This window comes from Leptosomus discolor, chromosome 5 (assembly GCF_034619465.1).
Source record: "Leptosomus discolor isolate bLepDis1 chromosome 5, bLepDis1.hap2, whole genome shotgun sequence".
Lineage (NCBI taxonomy): Eukaryota > Metazoa > Chordata > Aves > Leptosomiformes > Leptosomidae > Leptosomus > Leptosomus discolor.
The window spans coordinates 17,699,940-17,717,396 of record NC_141395.1 but is presented as its reverse complement, the minus strand read 5'-3'; the positions used below and the strand labels follow the sequence as shown (position 1 = coordinate 17,717,396).

The window sequence follows — 17,457 nt, the reverse complement described above, 5'->3', positions numbered from 1 at the left end:
TAGGTGCCACTGTGGCGCCCTGGCAGCAGGGTCCCCCACCTCTGCCCCAGACAAGGGCCAGGGAGGGGGTGCCGGAGGCTGGGGGCGGGGGGGGTGTAGAAGATGCCCGCTCGTCCTTGGCGTGGGTGCAATTCAATTAACGAAGCCTGGCCCTCGTTCAGCGCAGCCAATAAAGCTAATGGCCCTGCACAGGCCTGGCGCTGCTGGTGGGGGGGTCCGGGGGCCATCTGCTAATTAAATCGGGGTGGGGACGATGGAGCCAGCAGTGATGTCACCTCCCTGGTGCCTGGAGTTGGGGGGGGGCTGTACCCTGGTACCCCCTGACCACCAGCCCTGTGCCAGCCCCAGGGTCCCAGGCAGGGCTGGGGGGGACAGCCATAAAGTGTGTGGGACCCCCCCGAACTCCCCACCCCCTGTGCCCCTCCCTGGCTCTGCCACTCATTAGGAGCCTTCCAGAGGCAAATGCAATTAGTGCCCAGGCCTGGCACGGCCACTGCCCACACTTGGCATTGGCAGCTGCCCCGTGGGGACGGGTCCTTGCCCGGCATCATCACAGGGTGCTGCCACCAGCCCCCCTTGGTACCACCCCGGGGGGTGCGGGGAGTGCGGAGGGTCCCTCGTGCAGCTGCAGGGTGGGGTGCACTCCATCCTCCTGCCCTGTGCAAGCCCTGTGGCGGGGTGGGGGTGCCCAGGGGCATGTCAGGGTGTCCTGGGGTGAGGGGTTCCCCTGAATAACGCTGTGCCCACAGCACGGTGCATTAGCCAGGCACCCTTTGGAGAGCGGACCCCGCTGCGGGGGGCTGGTTGGAGTGTCCCTGAGTGTGTCCTCAGGCTCCTGGGAAAGGGAGAGGCTTGGTGGGGTGCCAGGGGGGCTGGTGGAGGGGCAGGGAAGGGCCCCCCCTCCATGTGCAGGTACTGCCATTTAGGGCTTGGGGTGGGTAGGAGGTGCCAGAGGGAAACTGAGGCAGGGTCGGGGGGCTTGTCACAGATTTAGCTGCGATCGAACGCAGGCATCAGGGCTCCTCCACCCCCAAACCAGAGGGGCCTGGAGCGGGGGTGGCACTGTTAGGGTCCAGCATCCACCCCAGGGGACGCTGTGCCCGGGGGGGCAGGCGGGTGAGCCTGGGGGGTGCCGAGCCCCATGTGCGGGGAGGAGGAGGAGGAGGGGGAGGAGGAGGAGGGGGAGCGTGGCGGAGCTGGCTCCCACCCAAGCACTGCAGGACATGGGCGGGCACGGTGCTCCCTGCCTGCCTGCCAGCGCGCAGGCGACGCTGGGGGACCGGCCGGGGGGACAGGGCCCGGTGGGACCGCAGCCCCCCAGCCCATCACCGCACGGCCCCGTGCCCACCGCCGGGCATCTCTTGGGCACTACCCGGGCACCGGAGCTTGTTGCAGCCGCGGGGGAACGGCTGGATTTGGCCGCCCCCTCCTTCTCCCCGACAGTGCCCTGGGCAGGGGGCGGCCCCTGCACGCCCCCCCCCCCCCCCCCGGCCGGGTGACCCCCCGGGCAGGGGCACCATGACCCGGCTGAGCTGGTGCTTTGCCACCTTGGTTCGCTGGGGGAAGTCCTTGGTGTCCTGCCTCCTGCCCCTCCGCGTCTGCCGCCGCCGGGAGGTAAGTGGGCACCCCCGGGCGCGGGGTTAGGGGCTGCAGGGGGGGCATGGAGCTGGGGAGGGCTCCGGGCATGCAGGGGGTTGGGGGTACAGGCTGGCGCTGGCCCTGCCTGCTGCGGGCAGCGGAGGGTTAAACGGTGCGTATGCATGCCAGGGTGCCGGGCTTGTCCTTACTCCCTCCTTGTGACCCCCCCCTCAGCGTGGCACTGTGACACCCCCCCCCCCCCCCCCAACCGGCACCCGTGGGCCCCTGCAGTGCCTGGCTGGTGGGGATCTGCTGGGATCTGCTGTACAGCGTTTCACTCAAAGGGATCTGCTGGGATCCCATTGTCCTTACAGAGTGAGCGTGGCGGTTTGTGGGGAGGGGTGTCCCTGTGTCCTTAGAGCACCCACAGTGAGGGGGACTCCTGTGCGCATAAAGCACCTGGCATGAGGGATCCCTGTGCCCATAAAGTGCCCAGAGTGGAGGATCCCTGTGCCCATAAGCACCTGGCACTGGGAGCTCTGTGCCCATCAAGTCTCAGTCTCTGTGGGAAACCTGTGCCCAAAAAGTGCCCAGCATGAGGGACTCCTGTGCCCATAAGCACTCGCCGTGGGGCATCTCTGTGCCCATCAGCACCTGCTTGTCTATGCGTGAACCTTGTGCCAAAGGACTGCCCCGCACAGGGGATCCCTGTGCCCATGCAGTGCCTGGTCCGGGGACCCATCCTGCTCTGCTGCCCGTGCTGGGGAAACTGAGGCAGGGAGGGGAGAGACTGACAGAGGGTGTGGAGCTCCCACTGTGCCACCCTCACTTGGTTCCTTAACCTTTGGGAAGCTGCCCCGTGCCCGGCAGGGTGGCATGGGCCACGCTGGCTGCATGGTGCCAGAAAGTGGGTGTCAAAGCCACTGCCAGGCAGCGCCTGGGGGAGTGTCACTGCAGGGTGGTGACAGGCCAGTATGCGCCAGGGCAAGGACCCAGCCTGGAGGACAGAGAAGCCCCTGGCTGCTTGGGGACCCCCATGCGTGCTGGGGACGCAGGACCGTGAGCTGCCAGGTGCACAGGGGGATGCTCAGGGCTGTGGGTGGGTGGGTGTGTGGGGTGACACTGGTGAGGTGTGGGGCAGCAGTTGTGCAGTCGCATGTCTACACCTGTGTCCCTGATGTGGGTGTGAGAACAGGGACTCGGGGGGATGTGTAACACACGTGCTTGTGTGTGTGTGTGTGTTCACCAGCATGCAGATGGGGCCGAGGTGAGAGTGAACTGCGGCTCGCACTAGTGTGTGTGCACAGCAGGTCTCTGGGGAGCTGCCGTGGCATGCATGTCCCTGTGTGGGTGCGTGTGTGTGTCCCCTAGCACATGTGCTGAGTGCAGTAGCAGTGGGGCTTTAACACTGGTGTGAGCTGTTAGAGGGGTGTCCCGAGCCTTTCCCATGCCCAGACGGACACACGCACACACACACACAGGTGCCCACCTGCCATGTGTGACATGGGCCGTATGTGTGGCGTGCGTGTATGTATGTGTGCCCTTGCGTATACGCAGGGTGTGTGTGTGTGATGTGTGCATGTGCCCTGTGCACCCAAGGGCAGTGTGGGGACAGCTCTGCTGGAAGTGGGTGTGCGGCCTTTGGGGACACGGTGACCCCGGGAGATGGGACGCAGAGGGCTCCTGCCAAGGCTGGCCCTGCTCTGGGGGTACATGCCTGCACCAGTGGTACCCATGGGGAGGGGTGTCTGAGGGATAAGTGCCCCTGTCTGTGCCCCCCCTGCTGAGAAAACAAGACCTAAATGATGCTCACGGGCAGTGTCCCTGCGGCCACACTGTCCCAGTCGCATGACCCTTCTCCCTGCTCTTCTGAGGGGCCTGGGCTTGTCACGGCAGTGAATGGGAGGGGGTGATTTATGGGGGGGTGGGGACACCCCTCTCGACTGGGGCTTTCATTTGTGGGCTGCAACGAGGCTGATTAATGAGGGCTGTAATGATGGAGGGGTGCTCCCTCCCTGTTTGGTGCTGTGAGCAGGATCAGGCCCCCCGGCCTCCCTCTGCCCCTGGGTCTGGCTGGCATGGGGGGTGGTGGTGGAGGGTGCTGTCCCCATCTGTCCCCTGTCCCAGCTGGCACATCCCCAAAGGGCTACCCCTACCATGGGCCGGGTGGGCACAGTGGAGCAGTGGGGCACAGGGCGGTGGGACAGGGATGTTTTGGGGAGGGGGTGTTGCACTTCAGAGGGGTCAGATGCCACCGCAGTGTCTGGGAAGGGCAGCCCACCCCCCCCACCCCACTCCCCCCCCCCCCGTCCTGCCCTGCTCTTCCTCTCTGAGCTGGTGGCTGTACGCAGGGAAACTGAGGGGGGTGGGGGGGTGGGGCGGGCATTACGGTCCCCACGTCCCCACCGTGCCACGTCCCCATGCCAGCCGTGGGTTGTCCTGCCAGTGTGTCCTTCCCCCGGGCGCATCCCCCACCCTGACTCACACCCTCATGGTCACGGCCAGCTGAGCACAAGTTTCCAGGCTGGAACCAGAGTCAGCACTGGCGGCGGGGGGGACCGTGTGCCGCCCGGCCAAGCCCCCCCGAGGAGGGGCTGGGGCACCCCCCTGCCAAATCCATCCCCGTCAGGGCCGTGGGGTGCCAAGCAGCTCTCCATCCCGGCTGGAGGTTGTCCCCCCTCGCTGAGGCCCCCCAGCTCGGCGCACGGATGTCCGCCGATCCCTCCCCGTCTCCCATCCCGGGACCACCCAGGGGACGCGGCTGCGGATGGGGGGGCGGGGGCGCACCCCGTCCCAGGACCCACTGGAGGCCGGAGGAGGGATGGGGGTGAGATGGGTGGCGGGTGCCCCCGGGTCACCGGAGGAAATAGATCCCAAATGTGCGTGGGGGGGGGCTTTGCCGTCCCCCTTCTCGCCCCGGCTGGAGGGGCGGCGTGGGGCCGGGGCGGGGCGGGCGGGCGGAGCGAGGGGGCCCGGGGGGCTCGGCCGGCCACGGGGCCGCGCCGCGGGCAGCATGACCGGGCTGTGCCTCTCCTGCCTGCTCTGGGTACGGCCCGCACCGGGGGGCAACGGGTGGGGAGCAGGACGGCAGCGCGGTGGGGCCCGGCAGCGGGGTCTCGGAGCGGGGCTGGTCCCAGGAGCGGGCGGTGAATGGGGCTGGTTGCGGGAGGGGGCGGGGGGACGGGGACGGGGACAGCGGGACAGAGCGGAGACGTTTGCACCGGGACGGGCGGGCTGGGGAAGCGGCGGTGCTGGACCGGGACCGGGACCGGCTCTGGGGGAACGGGTACCGAACGGAGACCGGCAGGGACGGCCGGACACCGGGGCGGGGCTGGGGGGACCGGAGAGGGAGCGGGGCCGGGAGGAGCCCTGGGGAGCGGGGGGGAGCGGGGGGGAGCGGGGGGGAGCGGGGGGGAGCGGGGGGGAGCGGAGCGGGACCCAGCCAGGGAGAGCGGCGGCAGTGGGCACCGGGCTGGGGGGTGCACGAAGAGGGGGCTGTGCTGGGATGCGGGACAGAGATACTGGACGAGGGGTGTGTGTGTGGTGTGGCTATGGAGGGGCTGTGGGGTTGGGGAGGGGGACGGTGATCCCCCATGACGCCCAGCCTGCGGCACCGGCCGGGGGCCCCTGCCATTCCCCGGGGTTGAGGCTTTGCTACCCCACTGGAGGGGAGGGAACTGAGCAAACTGGGGGGCTCCAGTTAGTGCTGGAAGTTTGGGGCTCTGCCCCCCCAGTCACCAAGGCGAGGTAGGTCCCGGGGGGCACAGCGGGGTGCAAAGCGCTGGGCGGACCCGAGCCCACAGGGCTGGAACCAGATGTCCCGGTGCCCCTCACCCACCCCGGCTTTGCAGCCTCAGGGGAATGGGGTGTCCCAGTCGTTGTCGTGTCGTGTCGTGTCCGTCCCCGTCCGTTCCGTCGTCGTCGTCGTCCCCCGCCCCCCCGCTGCACCTCTCTGCAGTGCTGGGCAATGAAGCCAGGCCTCCCGGCTCCTGATTAATCTGGCATCTCTTCCCGGTGCTTCTTCCAGCCCAGGACACCCGGGTCCCTTTCCAGCCTCTTTGGGTCTGCGTGTTCGGGGGCCCATAGCTAGGGGTGCCCGTGCCCCCCCCGGCCCCGTGTAAGGGGCCAGTCCCTGGAGGTGGGTACCCATGGATGGGTACCCAGGTGGCATCCCCAAGAGGCTCCCCACCCCCCCCCCCATATGTCCCCCTAGCAATTCCTCAGCCCTGGAGGCAGGGAGGCTTAACTGGGATCCTGCCGGTATGGAGCTGGGAGGACAGGGTCGTTTTGTGGGATGGGCTGGTTTCCCAGCCAGCGGGGTGGCACTGGGTGGGCAGGGTGCCCCCCCGGCAGGAGGGAGGCAGGGGGGTGAAGCCGGGGGCTTCGGTCGGCGGCCCTCCCCGGCGTGGGGGTGGTGTTGGCAACTGGACAAGCAGAGGGGGCTCTGTGGGGTGGGAACGGGGGGAGGGTAGCTCTGTCCCCGGCGAGGATAATTACCGTTAATGAAGCAGGCCCGTGTTAACGTGTGGGGGCCAGGGCAGGGTGGGGGGTTACGTGCGTGGGAGACGCATTGGCATCCCCGGGCGTCCCGGCCGGGTCCCTGGGAGCGGGGGGCAAAGCCTCTTCCCGGGGCACCCTGCAGCAAAGCTGCTGCTTTGCATATGCAAACGAGCTCATGGCATCGTTAGGCCTCGCTGTCACCCAGCAACTGCGACGTGGGAGCCCCCGGTCTGGGGGAGCTTTTCCCACGGCCACCGGGTGGGTGACGATGCGCCTGTGCACACGCACGTGCATGTGTGTGGGTACACCCCGGTCCCTCGCAGGGTGGCACAAGCGGGAGCAGTTGCCCAGGGAAGAGGGGCTTGCACACGCGTGTACGAACCCGTGTGAGCGTGCACACGATGGCACAGGGACCCGCGCGTGGGAACATGGAAGTCTGCCCGTGCATCTGCTGCTGCTGCTGCGGCTGGCGAGGCTTTGCATGCTCGCACACGCTTGTACACTTGCAGGTGTGCGTGTGCATGCGGCGCCTTGACACATGCGCCGCATGTAGCACACACAGCACCCTCACAACCCCGGCTGTGTTTGCACGCCTGAAGACGTGCTCACGGCTCCTTGCCTGTCTGCGCGTGCACTGGGGAAACTGAGGCAGGGCGGTTTTGGGGGGCGTACCCAGCACCCCGACACTCTGGGCCTGTCCACTCTGGGGCTGGTGCTGTGCCGAGGCTGGCGGGGAGCGGGGTGCCCGGGCGTCGGGGGGGCGGCTGGGCCTCTGCTTAATCTCATTAGTCTTGGCATGAACAGGCGGATTTACGGGGGCTCACGTCTTCATCTGGCCGCGGGTGGGTGGGCAGGGCTGGCGCGCGGCCAGGGGGTGCCCCCCCCTCCCAACAGCCGGGGGGGGGGGTGTGTGTCAGGAGGGGTGCTGGCTGCACGCAGCCGTGTCTGCACACGTGCCTGTGCACTCACACGCGTAGGTGCAAGCGCGTCTGTGCGCACACGCGTTTATGGATGGGCATTGCCCTGTGCTGCCGTGCACACACGTTTGCACGCGCTTGTACCTGCACGCCTGCGCTCGCACAGACGCTTGTGCTCGGGCGCGCCTTCACAGGGACGCACGCGCGAGTGCACCGACGTGCAGGGACACACAAGTGCACGCCTGCGTGGGTGCTCACCCGCGTGCGCGTGCACGCACGCACGTGCACGCGCACGTGCTCAAACGCATGCGGACGAGCGTGCACGCCGGGCTGGATGTGTTCGCATATGTGCACAAGAGTGCGCGCACGCGCGTGCACGCACACACACGCGCGCGCACGGCTCTCCGGCGCGCACCGCCAGGGGGCGGCAGAGACTATTTAAAGGGGCCGCTGCATTGGTGGAGGGGGGTGTGTGTGTGTGCGTGTGCACCGCCCCCTGCCCACCCGGGCATGAGCCTCGGTTCCCCCACTCTCCCCCGCGCCGTGCCCACCGCCCCACGGCCCCGGCCCTGCTGCAGAGAGCGCGGCCCCGAGTGATGGGGTGCAGGGGGGACGCATTTCTTCACATGGTGGGGGTGGGTGGAGGATGACCCCTGCCCAGAGGGAAACTGAGGCAGGGCAGGGCTGAGTGCCCTGGTCTCTGTGCCACCTCGTTCCCGCTGACAAAGCTCCGTGTGTGTGTGTGTCCCAAGCCCCAGGACCTGGAGGCCCCCCCGTCACACACATTCAAGATGACGAGCTTCAAGAAGGTGAAGGCATGTGGGATCTGCCGCCAGGCCATCACACGCCAGGGCAGCACCTGCCGAGGTGAGCTGGGGGCACGGGCACATGTGTGTGAAAGGAGGTGTGCGGAGCGGGGGGGTCAGGACATCAGGGGATGCATGTGTGTGGCTGCATATGCAGCTGCGTGCACGAGGATGTGGCAGTGGGAACATGTGCCTTTGCTGATCTGTGCACATACATGCGTGTGTGTGCATGTTAGAGGGGGAGCCTGTGGGTGTGCAAGAGTGTGTGTGGTGCCTCTGCAGGTGGGAAGGTGTCTGGGAGGTGAGGGTGGCCTGTGGAGACACTTGCATGTGTGCATGTGGTTGCATGTCAGCTGCATGTGCATGCAGTGAGTGTGCAACTGTCACCACATGAACCTGCACATGCGTGCAGGTCTGTGTGCATGGGTGGGTGCTCAGCACTTCTGCCGTCCTCGCTGCATGTGGCGTCTGGTGGGACCCAGGCGGTGCCACGGGCCCTTGCACGTGTGCCGTGCCGCCGAGCCCCGTGCGAGGGGCGGCGGGCGGAAACACTGCTGGACGCGGGAACAATGCGGCTTCCTGCACCGCAGGAAATGGCCCCACGGGGGGACAGGGCTTGGGGGTTGGCGGTGGCCGGGGACACGCTGCACGAGGACCCTTGTGTACCCTGGGGATGGGACATGAGGCTTTGCAGGGTTGCTTGGGTGGCATGGTGGTGTCCTGTGTAAGTGTGTGTCCCCAGCAGTGGCCAACGTGCCCGTGCCTGCCATGTGCAAGTGCCATCCTCGACAGAGGTGCAGGTGTGAGTGTGCAACAGCAGCATGCGGGCAGCCGGGTGCATGGGCACTGGCAGCCACCCCCGGTGGCACACTCATGCGCACTGATGCACGTGCAAGGCCTTGTGAGATGTGTCTGTGCATGGCGTCCCTTCACCCTGTTAACCCCTGGGTGCTGGGGTTTGCACGTGTGCATGCATGTGTGCAAGGTGTGGGCACCCATGTGTGAGTCCTGGCAGCCTATGCCCAGTGGTGAGGTGTGCTATGCCCTGCAGTGTAGGGTGCCACCCCCCTGTCCTGTCCTGCATGTGGGGTGCCTGGGGGCTGCCCCCGGCAATGCCCCCTCTCCTGCTCCCCCTAATGCTCTCTCCCCTCTCCCTCCTGCAGGCTGCAAGCTCTCCTGCCACACCAAGTGCCAAGCTAAGGTAAGGCCGGTGCCCCGAGTCATGCCTGTCCCTGCCCGGGGGACATTGGGGACTCAGAGGGGGGATGCTATGGTCCGTCGCAGCTGATCCACTGGATGAGCACTCAGATGGGCTGGTTGTTGTAGGCTGGTTCTGGTGGCACTGGTGTTCACTGGCAGGTGAGGCTGGCAGTGCCATCCTGCTGCCTGACCCCTGATGGCATGTGCCTGTCTGGGTACGGGGCTGGGTTTTGGGGTGCAGCCCTGCACAGAGGGGGCTGGTGGGGATCTGTGCCCCAGCGCCTGGAGCGGGTTGCCCTTGGCCAGAGTGGGTGCTGCTGCACGTGGGTGCCATGCACCCTGGCCAAGCACTGCCAGCGGCACGCACGCAGGCTGAGCACCTCTCCCGATACCCAGCGCCGCCGCGGGCGGATCTTGCTGGCAGTAGGGAGTGGAGCCAAGGAGGCCTGGTGGTGATGTCCGTTTGTCCAGCTGCTGTGCCGGTGGAGGGAGACCCTACGGCAACCCAGGTTCTCCGGGGAGCTGGAGGTGGGCATGGTGCCTGCTGCCACGCTGCTGGGGCAGGGGAGGCTGCGTGTTCCTGAATCCCTGGGGAGGCATGTGTGCCAGCCGGCTCTGGGGCTGGCATCTCTGGCGGGGAGAGACTGGCACGCCCCGGGCAGGCAGTGTAGGCTGGGACATGCCCATGCCCATGCCTGTGCCTGGCCGGGCGTGGGGGGGGCTGTGCTGGGGCCGGGCACGCGTCGGGCTTTGCAGGGTGCCGCAGCGTGGGTGGCGGCGCGGGGCAGACGCTGGGAGCAGCCCTGGCACCGAGCCCTGGCTGAGTGTCGGAGGAGGTGGGGGCTGTGAGGGCACCCCGGGGATGTGCCCAGCACCCTGGGCCCTGAGCGAGCAGGGCAGAGGTGGCCGCGCGGCTCAGTGGAGCTGTGCCACCCTGGGGACCCTGTGCCAACCTCAGGGACCCTGTGCCTCCCTGGGAAACCCTGTGCCACTCCAGGGAGCCTTGTGCCATCTATGGACTCTGCCACGCCAGGACCCTGTGCCATCCATGGGACCCTGTGCCACCTGGGGACCTTGTGCCCGAGGGGCTGAGACCAGGGGAGGTGGCTTTACCTTGATGCCAGGTGCCGCAGAGAGAGAAGAGCGGGGTGCGGGGTGCGGGGTGGGGAAATGCCTGCAATATGGCCCATGGTGGCGGGGAGCATCTGCCAGTGGTTTCCAGGCAGGAGGGAGTGTCGGGAAGAGCTTGTGTCTGGGTGTGTGCCCGGTGGGGATTCTCTGATGCCTGTTATGGGGTTGTGCACCAAGAGGGGGGTCACACCAGGGTCCCAACATCTGGATAGCCTGTGCGCAGGGGCAGCCCGTGGCTTGCTCCTGCGGCCGGCTGTGTTTCATTAGCCTCCGTCACCCTTCCCACGCTCGCTGGAAGCTGCAGCCCCCTCGGTGGGGCCGGCTAGCTGAGGGGTGTGCTGCTGGGGGGTGGGGGGCGGGGGGGCGTGCGTGCATGGGGCCAGGGCCAGGGGCCTTCTGCAGAGCTCCTTTGGGTCAGCGCCCAGGGAGGGGCTCCTCCGGCCGGGCAAGCGGCCAGCTGACTCACGCTCCTGCTTGTTATTGTAGGGTCTCTGGGGAGGGCGCGTGTGGGGAGGGGGCTTGGCACAGAACAGAAACGGCCTCTTGTCTACCTGAAGCCCCTCACGTTTAATCTCTGCACCCCCCAGATACTTTGGAATGGGAAGATGGGCTCACCCCCAAAGTACTGGCAGCTGCACCACCCCAACGCTTCCTCATCCTGCCCTGGAGATGCTGCTGTGGTCCTGATGTCCCCTGCTCTGGTGGCTCCTGGCCCTGGAGCTGGTCCCACCATGCTATTGGCAGCATCTTCCCCTTGATCCCCATATTTACCCCCTTGGGACCTGCCCCGACCCTTTGTTCTGCCCCCCTGGCACGGCTGGCTCTCAGCCAGCTGCCTCCTGGCCTGGCTGGGGGGAAGCCCCCAGTTACAAACCCGAAATGGACTGGATATGGTGGGAGAGGGGAGAGATAGGAGTGTGGGTAGGGGGGCTGGCAGGGTGTGAAGGGTTGTACTGGGGGTGATGGGTGTGGGGTGCCAGGTGGTATCATGGGTGTGATGGGGATATGGGGGGGGGGGGGGGGGGGGCACTGAGGTGTATGTGGGGACACCAGGGAGGTTTTGGAGTGCTGGTGAGTGCCCCATCCCTGAGGAGGCAGTGAGTGTGCAGAGCTGTGCCAGGGTGGGCAGGACCTGTGCCCCAGCAGTGCCCTGCACCCCTTGAGGTCCCCCATTGCCTGAGGGACAGTGGGGGGCACAGCGGTGGGACCCATGCCCCACAGTGGCAATGGTGCTGGCAGGGTGCCTGGCACCCGTGGGCGGCTCTAGGGCAGCCGGGGCAGCCTCACACACATCAGCTGGGAAGCACGACGCCGTTCCCATGCCCATGTAAGGCCCTTCTTGCTTCTGGCCCCTCCACTCAGGGATTTTTCCTCGCTTAGCAAACCTCCCTACTCCCTCCCTCTCTCGCTCCAAGGGGGACGGAGGGACGCATGGACACTGGCATGCATCCAACCCCCCCAGCCTGCCCCCTCCCTCCCTCCTTGCAGCGAAACTGCCTGCCCAAAGCAGCGGGGGTGTAGCTTCCTTTGAAAAGTGGAGAAACTGAGTCACAGAGCCCTGCCTGGGTGCAGACCGAGGTGGGGGACACAGCATGGGGTGCAGTGCTTTCTGTGGTGGTGGTCAGGCATGGGTTAGCCCATGTGTTGGTACGTGCTGGTTGTGGCACAGCCAGGATCTGGTGGTGGCACTGCCCTCCCGGCTGGGATGGAGGAATGAGCCTGAGGATGCTCCGGGCAGTGGGGCGATGCAGGCGTGTCCCAAATCATGGAGCAAGGGAGGTGCTGGGGGCGTCCCCGTCCGCTGGGATGTGCTTGCTCTGAGTGGGGCTGGATTTTGCTATGATGATGCTTGGAGAGGCTGAGAGAAGATGGGTGACGATGCTTCTCCCCGTGGCGAGAGCTGGCCTGGTGATGGCCAGTTTGGCTGGGGATTGGGGAGAGCTGCGGCGTTTGGCTGCTGAATCGGCTGTCAATCGCTGGTGGGTGGTTCTGGGAAGTGGCGGCGGTGTCAGCCCCTGGGTCAGCTCCAGCCTGCCCTGCTCGCCCTGTGCCACACCAGGGCGCACAGGTGCTGGGGGAGTTGGAGTGCTAGGCTGTGCCAAGAGGGGAAACTGAGGCACAGCACCTGGCATGGGGCTGAGGCATCTGGGGGCTGCCTTGTGCCCCGGCGTCTATCCCTGGGGAGCTGGCAGTGGGCACTGGGCCATGTGTGTGAGTATGTGTGTGTCTGTGCATGTGTACATGTTTGTGTGAGTGTGCGTGTGTGTGCCTGAACATGAGCGTGTTTGCACAATCATGTGTGTGCACATGTGTGCATGATCATGTATGCTTGCAGATGCACGCATGTGCGCGTGAGCCTGCAGAGGAATGCATGCACGTGCAAGAACATTCATCCATGTGCACAAGTGTGTTTGCACACGGGTGAGTGGTCACACGCATGTGCTCCCAGCACAGTGCCATCCATCCCGCGGGCCTTGCCTCAGCCCCAGCTTGTTTTTCGAGTGCCCCCCTGCAGTGGGACGCCGCGGGGGGGGGGGGGTTAACCCGGGGGCTGGAGCAGAGCCAGGGCTGGGCAGCGAGGCGCGTCCTGGCCAGAGCAATCGCTCCCAGTGCCCAGGGTGCCGACGGGCCCTTGGCAGTGGGGGGGACGCAGTGGGATCCATGCCGGGGCGTGCAGTGGTGCTGGTGGTGAAGGGGACGTGTGTCTCTTGCCCTCAGCTGGTGCTGGGGACCCCCTGGCTTGTAAAACAAGGCAGAGCCAGGAGTGGAAACTGAGGCAGAGAGTGGTTGGACTCATCTGGGCAGGCTTGACTCATGCTGATGGGCACCCTGCAGTCGTGCCGTGGCCAGGGGACTGGGCAGGGCTGGGGGGCACGGCCAGGCAGTGCATCAGGGGCTGTGCCAGGAATGAGGGCTGCAGGGAGGGGACATCTATGTCCGAGCTGTGGCAGGCTCGTGCTAGGGGACGTGTGGCTGTCCCGTCCCCGCTCACTGCCCTAGCTACTCTGTCCCACTGCTTCCTCCCCACGCAGCAGAGGGGATGACGTGCCAGTCACGAGGGGAGCTGCCTGTCCTGTCCCTGTCCCCGATGCCCCGTTGAAAGCCACCCCTCCAGTGCTTCGGGACATCTAATTAACAACATCCCTGGTCTCCACAACAGAGTGGCGGCGGAGGGCGGGGGGGGGGACACACGGGGGATGGACGGAAGGACGGGGATGGGACTGCTGGGGGGGGCGGGGAATGCCGCGGGAATGTGTCCTTGGCCCTGTCACGGGGTGGTGGGATGGGGGGGGTCAGCCCTGCCTGGGTGCTGTGCCGAGTCGTGTTTGTGCAGTGGGTCCTGGAAGGGGGTTCTGTTGTTTGGTTTTTTTTCCCCTCCCTCTTTCCTTTTTCCCCTTCTTTACGTCACTGCCCAAATATTCAGCCTCTCTCAGCTCCGGGGGGGTCAGATCGGCTGCTCAGAGGAGCTGGGGCCCTTCTCTGCACCCGCCGGGTGCTGCTGCATGCAGGGAGGGTGGGCAAGGGATCAGGGATGCTGAGACCGCCCACGCTCACTGCACTGGTGAGTGCTGACCAGAGCTGGCCTGGGAGGTGTTAGCCAAGGCAACAGGGACCACTAGCCTCCCTCCCTGGGGGCTCCCAGGGCTGGATCCAGCCCCCCAGGGCCCTACAGTGGTGGGAGGCAGGATCTGGGCTCGACGTGGGCTCCCGCGAAGGGTCTCTGCCTGATTTCCCACTGATTTTCTCCTTTCCCAGACCACTTCGCATCTCCCACAGCCACCTTTCCAGGGACCTGCCTCAGGAAGGGTGCTGGGTCCCCGGGGACCCCCAGCACCTTCCAAGGGTTGGCACCGACACCAAACTGGCCAAAAGGTCTGGCTCAAGATGGGCTCTACAGACCCAGCACTGGGGTTTCATCTCCTCCTGTGTGCTTTCACTTCTGGAGATGACCCCCCCTCTGGGCACCTGGTTCCCAGGTCCCCCTTCTTCTGCTGACATCTGGGGTGATGATGCTCAAGGGTGCTTATTTTGGGTTGTGGAGGAACTGGTTCAGGTGGGGGGTGGTTTCTCCAGGGGTGCTGGGAGGACCCCGTGGGGTGCAGAGGCCACTGGAGCCACTTGGCTGACCACTGGTCCCGCTCCCACTGGCACACTGACCCGATGGCTCCGGGAGGTGCTTTGGTGGGTGGAGTTCAGGGGTGTTGTCAGGACTTCTCTGTCTGTGTCCTTCGAAGGGGACACGTCATCTCCCCAGGGGACAGCTCCCGTCACCTCCCCAGGGACTGGGACATGCTGTCAGTGCCCTTCGCTCACCCACTCATTTCCATCCCGCTCAACCGCTGAGACTTTCCCATCTGGCCCCGGCTCTTCCGCTGCTGGTGTTTCCCAGGGTCTGGGAGCCTTCCCACAGCCACTGCCCGAGGAGCTGGGGCTGGGGGGGGTCCATGCAGGGGTCTGTGCCGGAGCCAAGCTGGGGCCCATGCCCAGCTCCCCTGGTGCAGGACATCCATTGCCCCTCCATCCCAGTCGCAGTACTCCCCTGTTTTTGGGATGCCTGCTTTTCAGGGGCTGTGGTGCTGGGGGGGGGGGGGGCTTGTTTGAGCGTGCCAGTGGATCCTGGTGGGGGTGTTTTGTCACCACAGTGGCAGCTGTTGGGGTCCAGTCCTGTGCCTTTGGGTGTCAGGGAGGGCTGCAGGGCTGGTGCTTGCTCAGGAGGTGGGTGAGGAGGTGCCCTCCGGGGATATTTGGATACCAGCTCTTTGTCCTTGGCAGCAGGAAGGGCCTGCCAGTGTTCTTCGTGCTCCCGTCCCATGGCACTGTCAGGCTGCTGGGGAAACTGAGGCACGGAGGGACTGTGCAGGATCTACTGGAGTGGGATTGCACTCAACAAGGATGGTGCATCTTACAGGAGTCTTGGAGGAGAGCAGAGGGAGAGCCCCTTGCCACCAACCCCTCCCTGGTGACTTTTGGCGGGGAGTGGTGTGGCAGGAGGGGTCCCCGGGGTCCTGCTTCGTGCTGAAAGAGCCAGCCCTGGCCATTTGGCTGAGCCTGCAGTGCGAGGACGGAAACGCAAACAGGAACGGGGAGGTGTTGGGCGAGAAAATGTCAACAGCGCTGGGCCGGGTGCCTGGCTTGCTGCCTCCCCGGCCGGCTCCCCACTCTGTGGGCCACCACCAAGCGGGCTGCCCCCTGCCCCGCACTGCTTCCCCACTTCATTCCCAGGTCTCCTGGCACTGCACACTTGCTTGTGAAGCAGGGACAGGGCCGGGCTGCCCCAGGGGTGGCCGGGGAGAGCAGGGCTTCATCCATTGCTGTGCAGAGCTCTTGAGGAGGAGGAGGAAGGGAGATGGGAGGAAGGTGAGGGGGATGCTGGGTGCACCCCGGGTTTGGGACAAGTGAGCGGGAACTGGTGTGGCTCCATGTGCTGAGGGAGGGCCGGGGCTTTTCCAGCATTTTGGCTTTGCTTTTTAATTGGGGGATGGGCTGGTAAGTCTTCACAGCCCCCCAACACCTGGGGTGTGGGGCACCCAAGGACTATTAGTTGGGCACCTTGTCCCACGCATGGCAGGGGGGGGACCAAGTTGTGCCAGGGGGTGCCGGGCAAATAAAGGCCCCAAGAAGGGCCCCACACCCCTGTCCCTGCCACCCCCCCGCCAAGGGCACGGGGACACCGGTGGCGTCACGCGGGGCGATAAGGCCCCGACCCCGCTGCACCCCTCTGCCCGCCGCGGCCCCTCGGCACGGGGTGCGAGGCGCTTCGCAGGGGGAGGCGGTGGAGGGGTGGGGGGATATTTTTTTTTGGGGGGGGGGGTGCCTGCGCACTTGCTGGCACCCCACACCCAGGGTCAGCTGCCCGTACCGGGCTCCCGGTTGCCTTTAAGGGCGTTTTTGGGGGAGGCGAGGGGAGCGGAGCGGGGCTGGACTTGGAGCGCGCCTTGCAGCTGGGGAGAGAGGGAAGAGGAGAAGAAAGAGGGAGAAGGAGCGAGAGGAGGGAGGGGAGTGGTGGAAAAAGCCGCCCGGGACCCCCTTCCTCCCCAGGGCCGGGGCCGGCAGCCCCGGGCTCCCCAGCTCCCGGCCGCCCCGGGGGTGCGGAGGGGAGCGGGGGGCCGGAGGGACCCCCCCTGCGCCCCTCCATCGCCGGGGTCCCGCTTGCGGGGAGCGAAACCCTTCGGTCTCTCCCCCTCCTTCCCTCCCCTCCCTCCTCCCTCCCTCCTTCCTTCCTTCCTTCTCCAGGCTTGGCCCGGGGAGGGAGGGGGGCTCTGCCTGCAGTCTGCCTTCACGCCTGCCCGCCCGGGCGACGCCGGGCTCCCGCCTGTCCCCCCCCCCGCGGCCCCTCCGGCCGCCTCCCGGCCGCCCCCCGCGCCCCCCGGGCCAGGTGAGGCTGCGCTGCCGTCCCTTTCGGATGTAGGGAGGCGAGACCCCGGATGGATTTCGGGAGCGTCATGAACCAGGTACGGGTGGGCGGTGGGGGGCACCGGGGGTCCCCAGCCCCCCCTCCCGGTGGTGGTGGTGGTGCTGCTGCTGGGGGTGGCATCTCTTCAGGGGGCGGGGGCCACGCGTGACATCCGAGCGGGGATGGGGTGGTGCGTGGTTAGGGGGGCTGCTGCCGCCCCCCCCTTGTTGGGGGGTCCCCAGTTGTCGATCCCCCGCTGGGGGTCTCGGTGCGTGGGGGTTTGGAGGGGGCAATGCGGTGCTGGCAGGGAGGAGGATTTGGGGAGGGGGTGAGGGGTCCGGTTTGCTGCTGACTGGGAGCTGTGAGCAGCTCGAGGGGGGTCGTGTCCCCCGTGTCCACCTCGCCGCCGCGGTGACCCGCAGTGTGGCCCGGAGGGGGGGACGCAGGCATTGGGGTCTGCGTCCCCTCTGAAGTGCGTAGGAACCTGTCCCTGGGGAGAGAGGGCTGTGCGGGAAATGGGGGTCCTCCCCCGGCACCCCGCTCTCACCCCGCGGCCGGGGAGTGGCGATGCCGGGCGGGTGCCTGTCACCCCGGGGTGGGAGACACGGGAGGGGCAGCCCCTGGGCCGGGACACCCTGGCAGCCCACGGGTTAACCCCCCCTCCCCTGTCCCGCCGCGGGACCGTCAATGGTTAAACCCCGGGTTAATGAGTGGCGAGGAGCCCGGCAGCCCCGGCGAGTGTCAGCTCCCCCCACCCCGGGCAGGGACCCCCGGCCCCTCGGCACCGCCGAGCCCGCAGAGGGTTAAATCCGGCAGGGCAGGTCCCGGCGCAGATGTTTTTGGGCTGTGCTCCTGTGAGAGGAAACGGCCGAGGGAGGCATCAGCCCTCTTGGTTTTAAGGGGAAAACAAGAAAAAAAGAGAACTGCTCTC

General features: G+C 66.7%; 1 protein-coding gene across 3 annotated transcripts in view; it reads left to right on the top strand.

Annotated features, from left to right (window-relative positions):
• The first annotated feature begins 4,591 nt into the window (after positions 1–4,591).
• TNS1 (tensin 1) overlaps positions 4,592–17,457 on the top strand; it is a 61,844-nt gene continuing 48,978 nt past the window's right edge. For all 3 annotated transcript variants that reach the window (XM_086466053.1, XM_086466052.1, XM_086466051.1), the window contains exons 1-3: positions 4,592–4,624; positions 7,748–7,862; positions 8,965–9,002. In XM_086466053.1, coding sequence (XP_086322179.1) covers positions 4,592–4,624; positions 7,748–7,862; positions 8,965–9,002 — 186 coding nt within the window. The remainder of the gene's footprint in view (positions 4,625–7,747; positions 7,863–8,964; positions 9,003–17,457) is intronic.